This window comes from Myxocyprinus asiaticus, chromosome 10 (genome assembly GCF_019703515.2).
Source record: "Myxocyprinus asiaticus isolate MX2 ecotype Aquarium Trade chromosome 10, UBuf_Myxa_2, whole genome shotgun sequence".
In the NCBI taxonomy this organism is placed as follows: Eukaryota; Metazoa; Chordata; class Actinopteri; order Cypriniformes; family Catostomidae; genus Myxocyprinus; species Myxocyprinus asiaticus.
The window spans coordinates 43,727,019-43,740,101 of NC_059353.1; the positions used below are offsets into that span (position 1 = coordinate 43,727,019).

The following is a 13,083-nucleotide window of genomic DNA, read 5'->3' on the forward strand; positions in this document are numbered from 1 at the left end:
TTGACTCCAAAATATGATTATGATTGAGAACCTGCCAAAATATGGCATTGTATTTTATGGTTATTAAAAACATGCAGCTATCTGTTTTTAGGCAAATAGATGCAATTAAATGAAATATCTTCACTTTTGACAAACGAATTACAGTATGATGCACACAGATGTTATACACACCCCAAAACGGGTTTTAGTCAGAATAAGATGAAATATGAAGAATTCGTTTACTGCATTACCATTTATATCTAGCTGGCAGGGCAGAAAAGGGATTTTTGAAAATACTGGTCTGTTCACTTATAGTGCTTGTTGTAATGTTGTGCGGTGTTTGCAGTGAATGGAACCGTTGTTTATATTGAAATGCTCCCTCACTTGACTTTATCAAGCTCGCTTCACGGGTGTGCTTCAGTGGTCACGTCCACACGGACATGAAATGCTGCACAACGTATAGTGCGCGTTCAAGCCATATTTCATCTCGGATGACTGTACGCACTGTTCCACGAGTCCATCTAATTACCTGTCACTTCTTGACACTGCTTCAGTTCCCGTTTCGTTTTAAACCAACTAGGTTCTGTCTGGCAGTACTGAATGCCCACCTCTGACTTTGGAGCTGGCCAATCACAGTGAAGATTTTGGGGTGGCACCTGGGATGGACCAACACACTCTCAAGGCGAAATCGTCAGGATTCGTATGAATTTTCATTTAATTTGGCTAATTTGTATGATATCGTGCGACTGCACTCGTTTGAATTCCTATTATGTCGCTGGACATCGTTTCCATCTAATATGCGACAAATGGTTACTTCTGTCACACACAGCTTCCAATCATGTTTACACACTCTACTGATTGGTTAAGTTTAGATAAGGTGTTTAGGTAAGGGCATAATATTAATAAGTATGTCCTTAACGCCACATGCACGGAACTCACGCTTCCGCATTAGACATCCGGGAATTTGCACGTGATAAAGTCGTACGAGTTTATGTGAACAACATCGTGCGAGACCATACGAAATAGCCAACTCGTAAATTATGTACAAATTTTCATGAGATCGGGTTGGATGAACAATGGAGCGAACTTTCAGACAGCACATATTTAAAGGTCATTGGAGTACGTATATACTGTACACTTGCAAAAATGTAATCGCTTATACTCTCTACTTTTCAAATAGGCTATAGTTTTTGTAATGTAAAAATAAAACAAAGGTTCAAACAAAAAGATTAATTAAAAACATCATCTATGGCAAGGCGGGCCAAATCCGGGCCCCAGTTTGGGCACCTCTGCTATAGAGCATAAATGTAAGATTGAGTAAGGTTAAGGTAAAGGAAGCAATGTTTACATTTTTGTTTTTATCCACACCAACTTACAATGCATTCAAGGCAGATGCAAAATGCCACCCAAAATGACAAAATGTGTGGGCAAAAATGCTCCCATAACGAATTCCTCAGTATTTTTCCTTAGTATTTTTCCCAAAATTCTATTCTATTCCTATTAAATGATTCTAAACATTCTGATGGAAAATGTATTTGTTTTTTGTTTTTTAACTATTTAAAAAGTATTTGACGTAAAAGAATGACATGTAAAAAAGGTTTTAAGAGCATAAAAATGGTGCTCTCATAAAGCTATAAAATTGCCTCCAGGGGGCAAATATTGTCCCTTTAATATAAAAAAAAAATGTTGTTTCACTGAGATTTACTCAAGATATAAATTTTTATCAGTAACTGACCCTATGGCCTTTAGCGTTGCTTGCTCTGCCACTGCACTTAAAGGGACAGTTCACCCAAAAATGTCATACCAGATGTGTATGACTTTCTTTCTTCTGCAGAACACAAACGAAGATTTTTAGAAGAATATCTCAGCTCTGTAGGTCCATACAATGCAAGTGAATAGGGTACCAACATTTTGAAGCTCCAAAAAGCACATAAAAGGCAGCATAAAAGTAATCCAAACTAGTAATGCATACAGACTATTTAGGTCCTTTTTTACCATAAATTCTCCCTGCCCAGTAGGTGGCGATATGCACGGATAATGCAAATTGCCAAAAACAAAAGAAGAAGAATGTGAAAGTGAAAGTGGAGATTTATAGCAAAAAAGGACTTAAATATTGATCTGTTTCTCACCCAAACCCAGGGCTGTATTAGCGCACAGGCTTACAAGGGCTCAAGCCCCGGGGTCTGCGGCTACAGGGGGGCCCCCGAACTCCCAGGAGGGAGGCCCGGTCGTGACATCCACCACCGTATTCTCCCCCATAGACGTTCGCGGGTGGGCGCATACAGTTGATGTCAAAGGTTTACATACACTTAGGTTGAAGTCATTAAAACTCATTTTAACCACTCCACAGATTTAATATTAGCAAACTATAGTTTTGGAAAGTCGTTTAGGACATCTACTTTGTGCATGACACAAGTAATTTTTCCAACAATTGTTTACAGACAGATTGTTTCAATTTTAATTGACTTTATTACAATTCCAGCGGGTCAGAAGTTTACATTCACTAAGTTAATTGTGCCTTTAAGCAGTTTGGAAAATTCCAGAAAATGATGTCAAGCCTTTAGAAAATTAGCTTCTGATAGGATGTGTACTGAATTGGATGTGTACATGTGGATGTATATTAAGGCCTACCTTCAAACTCAGTGCCTCTTTGCTTGACATCATGGGAAAATCTAACAAAATCAGCCAAGACCTCAGAAAACAAATTGTGGACCTCCACAAGTCTGGTTCATCCTTGGGAGCAATTTTCAAATGCCTGAAGGCACCACATTCTGTACAAACAATAGTACGCCAGTATAAACACCATGGTACCACGCAGCCATCATACCACTCAGGAAGGAGACACATTCTGTCTCCTAAAGATGAAAGTAGTTGGTGCGAAAAGTGCAAATCAATCCCAGAACAACAGCAAAGGACCTTGTGAAGATGCTGGAGGAAACAGGCAGACAAGTATCTATATCCACAGTAAAACGAGTCCTATAACGACATAAACTGAAAGGCTGCTCAGCAAAAAAGAAGCCACTGTTCCAAAACTGCCATAAAAAAGCCAGACTACAGTTTGCAAGTGCACATGTGGACAAAGATCTTACTTTTTGGAGAAATGTCCTCTGGTCTAATGAAACAAAAACTGAACTGTTTGGTCATAATGACCATCATTATGTTTTGAGGAAAAAGGGTCGCAAGCCAAAGAACACCATCCCAACCGTGAACCATGGGGGTGGCGGCATCATGTTGTGGGGGTGCTTTGCTGCAGAAGGGACTGGTGCACTTCACAAAATAGATGGCATCATGAGGAAGGAAAATTATGTGGATATATCATAATCAGAATCAGAATCAGAATGAGCTTTATTGCCAAGTATGCTTACACATACAAGGAATTTGTCTTGGTGACAGGAGCTTCCAGTACACAACAATACAAAAACAGCAACAATTAAAATTGAATAACAAATAGATAAATATTGAAAAGAAAAAGGTTTATATAGAATACACAATATAGAATGCATATTGAAGCAACATCTCAAGACATCAGCCAGGAAGTTGCAAATGGGTCTTCCAAATGGACAATGACCCCAAGCATACCTCCATAGTTGTGGCAAAATGGCTTAAGGACATCAAAGTCAAGGTATTGCAGTGGCCATCACACAGCCCTGACCTCAAACCGATAGAAAATTTGTGGGCAGAAATGAAAAAGCGTGTGCGAGCACACCTGTCTGGAGGAATGGGCCAGAATTCCAGCAACTTATTGTGAGAAGCTTGTGGAAGGCTACCCAAAACATTTGACCCAAGTTAAACAATTTAAAGGCAATGCTACCAAATACTAACAAAGTGTATGTAAACTTCTGACCCACTGGGAATGTGATGAAAGAAATAAAGCTTAAATAAATCATTCTCTCAACTATTATTCTGACATTTCACATTCTTAAAATAAAGTAGTGATCCTAACTGACCTAAGACAGTGAATGTTTTCTACGATTAAATGTCAGGAATTATGAAAAACTTAGTTTAAATGTATTTGGCTCAGGCGTATGTAAACTTCTGACTTCAACTGTATGTAAATGCATTCAGCAGGAGACGTTGATGTAAACACAGAGTCGGTGCACAACAGTTAACCCGTCCGTGTAGCACATGGTCATACAGTGACAACGTTCCGCCTCCAACCCCTAAAATTAGAACAAACATTTCCAGAAAAAAATAACAAATGGCATCAGAAGTAAACTTAAATCAGGTGACAATGACAGCAGAGTTGCAATTTGTTAGCTTTACAGTTCTAGAATTTCACAAGGTGGAACTACTGTTAAAACTAAATAAAAATGTGTTTTGTTTAGAACTGAGAACAGTTACTCTGAAACATGGAAAACATGTAGAGGCACAGAGAATAAAGTTATTATTTAGATTTGTCTCGAAGTTGTGTAATGAATTATCAGTAATTTGAAACAAGGAAGCATAAAAAAAGCAGGATCTGTCTAACTATCGGTATCGGCAGATGTTGTTCTAAATAATCAAATAGCGAATACTTGTGGAAGTTACTAGAGGTCAAAGGCTGGAAAAACACAGGGAAAAAGCACCCTGCCAGCACTTATGCTAATCTAACCACTAACAGCTCTTCAGTGTGCTTGTGAAATAAAGAGGTTGAATTCATTCCTCTTAATTGCTCTTCATTTGGCTATAAGACAAAATCTTTAATTGCTTTCCTTGCAGCCATCATGCAGCATGGCTGGCAACCAAAACAGCGGCGAGCAAATTAGACCTCAATCTGAAGCTTCCCAATCAACAGCATGGAGAGGCCTCGTAATGAATTCCACCCGCTTTGTTCTGCCCACTCAACCCCTTTACGTCCAAGAGGCTTGAAATAAAACAGTAAGATTCAAATCATTATAATGCATTCTCTAAAGACACAAGACCCCCGATGACACTCTGTTTAATACTGTACATGGGTTGCCATGACAAAGACAGCAGTTAAGCACTAGCCATGTCATGTCATTCTTAAAAGTGCATGAATATTCATTGCACACAGTGCTTTGCCTGTGTGACACATGTGGCAAAAATACAGTATGTATGTGAAACCTGTTGCTCAGATATGATGCTCAACATTTATCCATAACATTTAAAAATCAACTTCTTGAACATTAGTGACATGGCTTCTGCAAGATGCTATGCTTTGTTTACTAAACACATAGACCAATAGAGCGTTCAAGGCAATTAATTGGTTAGTAATCTAGCATTTTGAAAACCATGCCCACTTGCCTTTTTTTTTTTAAATAATAATAATAAATAAAAAAAAATAAAAAAAGTGTTAATCACTTTAAAAATTTTAAAGACTGTGGAAAGTGAAAGTGGAGATTTATTATTTATATGTTTATCTGTTTTTCACCCAGACCTATCATATAGATTCTGAAGATATGGATTTAACCACTGGAGTCATATGGATTACTTTTATGCTGCCTTTATGTTCTTTTCGGACCTTCAAAGTTCTGGCCACCATTCACTTGCATTGTATGAACCTACAGAGCTGAAATATTCTTCCAAAAATCTTCGTTTGTTATCTTCAGAAGAAAGAAAGTCATACACATCTGGAATTGCATAAGGGTGAGTAAATGATGAGACTATTTTCATTTTTGGGTGAACTATTCCTTTTAGGTGTGCATTTAGCCCTGTTGTACCCTACAATTAATTATTTATAATACATTGGCATTAAATTGATTACAACACATATGTATGGTAAGTGTACATGGCATTGTGTTATGAACATATGTTTGCATTGTAAGCAGCTTTTGGGGAAGGAATACTTCGCAAAGACGACGCCCAAAGGGAAAAGTGCTTACCTGAGTTCTTCATATATTGCTAAATATAGTCCCCATCCTGAAAACATACTCTATAACAAACCCATCCCATTCCCTAATTCCCTAAATTAATAGTTTATTGATGAATGTCATATCATGAATCAATCTCTTAACCCTGCTGAAAATAACAACAGTTAAGCTTAATATGTTTGGCTGGTGTAAGATGCTGAGAGGCCCCAAAAAGTGTCCAAAACCACTCTAAAATAAGCCAACTGACCAGTCTGACCAGGCTGGGAGACCAGCTAAGGGTGTTTTTTTTTTTAAGAGGGAGCCTATAAAAAATAACCACAATTTCGAATACAAATAAAGACATAGCTTTGATATAACTATGGCACTATAAGTGAACTATAACCGAACGTCTGACATAATTTCACATGCATAGAGTTTGATTCTGAAGTTACTGTGATGCGCTCAATAAAACCATCACTGACCATGTCAAACTTTGTCTCCAGCCCGGGGAGCGCTGAAAACAACTATAAAACTCTCTTCACTTGCCTTTCTCGGTGATGACAGATACCCTCTGAACTTCCCGGCTGACCTTCTGAACTGCGTTTTTAATGACCCGGGTTTGGCTCTCGGCCGGGTCCGGGTTCGCTCGGCTGTCATCGGACTCTTTGGGCTTCACGTTCACAATGTTTCTCCTGGAGAGTGTGGATGAGAGAGTGCCCATGTGGAAAACCCAAATCCCCGGGAGTGTATCAGCAACATGTGAGATGTAGTTAACGTGACGAAAATTGCCCAAAGAGTTTTCCTGTGTTTTCGAGACAGGTAATCTCAGTTCCCTCCATGCATAATATCCGAATTTAGGCAGTCATGTAAAGAGCCATCGGCTAACTAGACGTGCAGTGCACTGTTACAGTGTCCAGTGTAATTTCTATCTCTAACACAGATGGCGCTATAACCATTCCTTTTTTGACCAGTGGAGATTTTCTGTGATTTTAAAGGAATAATCCGGGTTTAATACAAATTAAACTCAATCGACAGCATTTGTGGCATAATGTTGCTAACCACAAAAATTAATTTCGACTCGTCCCTACTTTTCTTTACAAAAAGCAAAAATCGAGGTTACAGTGAGGCATTAACAATGGAAGTGAATGGGGCCAATTTTTGGAGTTTAAAGGCAGAAATGTGAAGCTCAGAATTTTATAAAAGCACTTACATTAATATTTCTGTTTAAACTAGTGTATTATTTGAGCTTTAACGTTGTTTAAATCATCGCTTTGCAGGGTTACAGGGTTGGCAGCGTAATGTCATTATGGCAACAAAGTTTTAAAATAGGATACAACTTTATACAGAACTGGTTAGTAAGCAATTTTATCACACTGAAATCATGTTAACACTCATATTGTGTACGTCTTGTGGCTATACTTTTGAAACATTGAGTATTTTAATGTTAGCAGATTGGCCCCATTCACTTCCATTGTAAGTGCCTCACTGGAACCCATATTTTTGCTTTGATTAAAGACAGGACGGAGGAGGGACGAGTCGAAATTCATTTTTGTGGTAATCAACATTATGCCACAAATGCTGTCAGTTGAGTTTAACTTTTTAGACATTTAAACAGTTTCGATATACTGCTAAAGTAAACAAAACAGTAAATTGGCTACTCATTCTCTTTGGATGTAGGCCTATTAAATTTATATAAACCAAACAGTACAACAATTGACAATCCATAAGCAAATGACTGAGGATACATTAACAAATGTTTGGGGACCAAATGTAAAAATCTAAGAAAAAAACTGGATAAGTAAATCAATAATCTTAGTATTGGGGGGGATGTCCTGTCCATACTAATGTCTTGGATGGTTAGGAGCCCTGCATTTGAGGTATGGTTATGGGGTTATATACAGTAGTTTGTTGTAAAAGGGCAGTCATGTAAGGTATCTTCTTTAATATATTTTTATTCAATAAAATCCATTCCACACATTCATACTTAAAAATCCAAAACAGGTTTAATCTACATCACAAAATCAAATCCCCAAAAGAAAGAAAAAAAAAGCAAGTTTTGTTGAGATAACAAATAGAAAACATTTTCTAAATGCCTTTTGTTTTTTTTTAAATATCCTCACAAGCATTTGATGACAGAACTGTCTTCAGAAAACACACATTTGGAAAAACACATCACAACACAATGAGAAACAGGATTCAACTAAAATTTCTAAAAATGTAAAAAAGAATGACTGTTTTACTATTCCATCTATGGACAAAAACATCAAAACCTGTAATGGAAATTACAAAATTACAAAAGGAAATGAAATAACATTTTATGTTGTTTCTGTTTTAATATTTGAACACCTATTAACTACAGTACGTTCAGCTAATTCACCTATTATGGTTGATATTTATGTCCAAAATGGCATACTTACCTACTTAGGTCACCTTGTTAATAACATATTGCTGCTATAACTTCTGCTATATATAGTATGTATACTGTGCACAGTATGCACATTTTTCATAGAATGGATGGAATAGTGGATAACCTACAAGTGCATTATACTACAAATCACGCGGCATTTATCTACAATGCAAGGGGCTTGACTTAACCTTCTATTTCCAATGTGACAAATGCACAAAAAGTAAGGCTGCAATTTTTTACATATGTTATTTGACTCATTATATGATCTGACTTCCAAAAGTTACATAAACTAATGTAATTATAAATGCAAAAAAAACACACAAAAAAAAAAAAAACAATCCAAGATGGTAACTGAATGCCAAATAAAGTACATGCAATGTGATGAGGTCATGTGACAACAATGTAGCATACTATTGTTTGAAATGTTTATTATGGATTAAATAGTAGTAATAGTTTACAGTGTATACTGCACAGTATTCAGTAAGCAGGGTTGGAGAGTAACGGATTACATGTATTTAAAATACTAAATATTAGTAACTGTATTCTACTACAGTTACAGATTAAATCATTGGTAATCAGAAACCTGTTACATTCAAAACTTATTTTGATTACTGAAGAGATTACTTTGCCTTTTATTGTAATTTGTTAAATTTTTATATTTAGTCTATTCAGCTGGAAAACATTTATCCATATAAATGATGCAATCCGAGGAGCTTTCAAACAGTGGTGAAACACTTTCTCATGATTTGTTTTGTTCATACGAGCACTTTTACTCTGTTGTGAGTGAAATATGTCATCATTTAGGAACTTCCCCTGGGAGCTTAATAGAATAGCTACATCATGTTTCTACAGATTAACAAAAACAGTTTGAAATGCTTTAAGTGATGAAACATAAATCCAGTAAATACAAGATAACATGCCTTGTCAATGTTTTTATGCGGTTTGGGTATTTTTACAATAAATGCTAACCAATGTTGCCTTTAACATCATATAAAAAACTACAAATAATATATTTTCTGCCTCTTTCTATGAACAGAATCCACACACGATCAGAAAAGCATGTCGCCGTGTACACTTTGTGGGGTTTTGAAGTTTGGAGCAGCAAAAATAGTTAACTTTGTGTAAATTGTCACGTGAACAACATTTAGCTTTATGCTAAGCTAAAATGCTATTTCATGCATTTACATGTATCTGTAACCAAGCACGATTTATATTTTAAAATGAATTCTATGTTAGAGCGTAATTTTTTTCTCTAGTAAGACCTTTGATATTAGGGCAAAGATGTACTGCAAAAATTTTATTCTTAATGAGAAATTAAATATTGTTTTCCTGTAAAAATCTCTTAAAATCCTTAAAACAAGATACATTTACTTGTGTAGCAAAACTGCATGCGATATTTAGGCCTTTTTCTTTTCTTCAGAAAAAAAAAACGTACTTGTTTATAGTCAAATCAAGTGAAAAAAAATTTGAAGAAGTAATCCAAAAATAAAACAGTAAATAAACAATTATGTCATGGGATGTAACAATTTAGATTACATTACTGACCTTGAGTAATCTAACGGAATACGTTACAAATGACATTTAATAGCATGTATTCTATAATCTGTAGCGGACAACTTTTTAAAAGTAACATTCCCAACCCTGTCAGTAGGTAATAGCAGGTTAGTATGACATTCTGAACATTGCCGGTGTCTTACTTTAAAAAGATAAGCCTTTCTAAACTTAAGACATCTGATGAACTTAAATGCAATGGGAAGATAAATGCATCTTAAAAGATTTGGTAAGCCAATTTATTACGATGAGATCTTAAGGGTGATACCAAATGTATACCCCAAAGCTACAGGATGTGTTGTTCTGCCAATATTCTGCCACATTAGCACCTATTCCAAAATGTAAAATCAAAGCTATATAACAAACTGCAATGGAAGCACTGATGGCTTTAACAATGAGTGGGTGCAGATGTAGAATAATGTTCATTTGTGATCCAAACCATTTACTTGTGTAGTGCTTTGTGGTTTGAAGTTCTTCAGTTGTTCCATGAAACCTGGGTTTGGACATGCGGCTGGTCTAGCTGATTTCACCAGCACAAATGCGTCACTAAATGCCTGCTTTTCCCTTAACATCAGATATCCGATGACAACTGAGACAGAACGTGAAACTCCTGAATTGCAGTGGACAAGCACGACTCCTTTCTGGAGAGAGAAAGCAATTGTTGAATCTTCTTATCTAGAATCTTTCTATGGGTGCATTTCGTTTCACATCATTATATACCTAATCATAATGCATGTAATTAATCCTACACTAATTGTGTGGAATTACAAAATTGCAAGTTACGGGTGAGGGAACCACGTTCTGGTGCGTTGAGAAGAACATTAATTATTTGATTAAATGAGCTGTTGTTTCCTCTGCATCATAGACAACATTGCAAATTAGGTGACTGGAGGCGGTAAGCTCGCTTTACAAAGGAATGGAAACTTATTTCTAGCAGCCATTGTAATCATAAACCTCAGTGAATTTGAATCATGAGGCAGTGTCAGGTTAAGGGTGACTGGCGACACTATTTAGTAAAGAGGCTGTATGACAAACAATGGCCTGTTAGTGATATGATCTTTCTACAACTCACTAAATAATACATTGTGAAAACTCAGCATTCATTATTCAGGGCACTGCATGGTTACCTAGAATAAGGGAGTTAGCCATTGGATGATTGCGCAGTATCACATAGGTAAGGCGCTTAAGCCCAAAACTCAAGACCAAGGAAATCCACTGAGCTAATGAAATATCACTCTTATAATGCTGAGAGACAATCCTGAGTCGGCCTACGTTTTGTCCTCCATTTTTTGGTCTTATATTACGCAAAATGCAAGGATCTGTGTGAAATCATTCAGGTTCTCTTGTTCTCATAAAACTCTTGATATTTAATGAAAGTGATTATATCTACACCTTGAAACAAAAGGCAACTGTTACCTCAGCTTTTGCCTGGTCTATAAACTGTGCACACTCCTGGATATATGATATGATATCAGTGTCAGGTAGATCCAGTATGCTCAGCGTCTTATAGATGAACAGGTCAGGGAAGGCATTTTCCACACCATATGCAACATTTAATATATGTGTGACCTGAAATCAACAAAAAAGCTTTAGAAATCTTAAAACAAGGTTATCATATATCAATATACTAGAATAATAACATTAAATGAATTAAATTAAAAAATAATGATAACATATTAGTAAATAATAAAATACATTTAATATAATACATGTAATGACTATAAAATATATATATATATATATATATAATAATACATTTAATTAAATGGATGTCTACTAAATAAGCCATGCTTAAGTAGTAAGGAAGCAGTCAATAAGTGCATTACCTTATATTTCCTCAAACTACCAAAGTCATGAGCAGCATCTTGTGAGCCTATGAAATAAATATAAAAGCCATAAATTGTCAATTTTACTACTTCCACAAAATATGTATTTACATGTTATTGTATTATTTATTATTTTAATTTACAGGTATTTTGCATCTAAAAATGTTATTATTATACAACTGGGTATAGTTGATGCATAACATGTCCATTCACTTTTTTTATCAACATCAAGATTTTAGGCTAAAGTTATGTATAAATGTATAAGGAAAAGCATATATCTTGTCACACTATCTCTTAGATTGTTTTCCTGTGTGACAAATTAATTTGTAAAAATAAAAATATGACTAAAAATGACTCTTAATTAATTTTAGCTCATAAAACCTGTCCAAAATAATTATTGAAAAAATAAGCAAATTGCTGTTTAAAATGGTTTAGATGAATTATTGCATGTCACATTATAGTATTGTGTGTATATATAATTTTCCTGGACATTAATAAGTACATATATTTACATAATCTTTATACGTAAATGCTTATTTTCTTACATTAAAGTACTTGGTTCTTTTTCTAAACTGGCAAACAGCTCATGCTGGTATGTTTCACCATTTTTACATCTTTTATTTATTTTCAAGATTTACTACTCACCAAGCAATAGATATGGTTTAATATATCCAACCTGAAGATCCCAACTATTATCCTGAACATATCCACATGCTGTTTCAGGCTGTACCGTCTCCTCAACCACCTGCACAGTGGAGCCTTTCCATGTCTCTATAATCCTCCTGCCGCTCAAAGTCGTCACCCTGGTGCATTGTTTCCGCAAATTATTTTTGGAAAATGATTTTATTTCTTGTGCAAGCGACTGCATCACATTTGCGGCGGGGATGTCTTAGGCAGAAATGTAAATGCTTCTATTTGAAGTTTCTGCTGTGAGACTGTTCGTCGCTTTCTCTCTAGTAATACCATATACATTTCTCTGATCTTGATACTACCTGAAAATTGAGACGATTCATTAGCGCACCTCAGAATAATTACCTGGAGAATATCAGAACAATAGCGACACCCAAAGACGAGAAATATAACTGCATGTGTTTAAAAAAAAAAAAAAACAGGCCTATCTCCGACTTTTTGAATAGAAGAATAGAAGCCTTTATTTTGGTCACACATTATACATATATTTTTTTGCATATATACAGTGAAATATACTGGGGTCAGAGTGCAGGGTCAGCCTTGATACGGCGCCCCTGGAGCAGATAGGGTCAAGGGCCTTGCTCAAGGGCCCAACAGTGGCATCTTGGCAGTGCTGGGGCTTGAACCCCCGACCTTCTGGTCAGTAACCCAGAGCCTTAACCGCTGAGTGAAATATACATGATATCCACATAATGAATTAAATCAGTTGCACTATTTGAAGTCATCAATGCAACTTCATATTTAATTTGGTGATACAAAAGTAAAAAATTTAACAAATAATCAAGCTTTCTGAAGCCATAATGTGCCATCTGCATCATGCATGTACCAAACACAAACTGAA

The 13,083-nt window shown here is 35.9% G+C and overlaps 1 protein-coding gene across 1 annotated transcript; it reads right to left on the reverse strand.

The window, feature by feature from the left end:
• Positions 1-10,148: 10,148 nt before the first annotated feature.
• LOC127447601 (dual specificity protein phosphatase 19-like) lies at positions 10,149-12,509 on the reverse strand. The gene is made up of 4 exons (XM_051709541.1): positions 12,198-12,509; positions 11,553-11,599; positions 11,143-11,295; positions 10,149-10,367 (listed from the first exon to the last, which is right to left on the reverse strand). Exons 1-4 carry the CDS (start codon positions 12,418-12,420, stop codon positions 10,149-10,151), a joined length of 642 nt encoding a protein of 213 aa, XP_051565501.1. The 5' UTR covers positions 12,421-12,509.
• Positions 12,510-13,083: the final 574 nt, after the last annotated feature.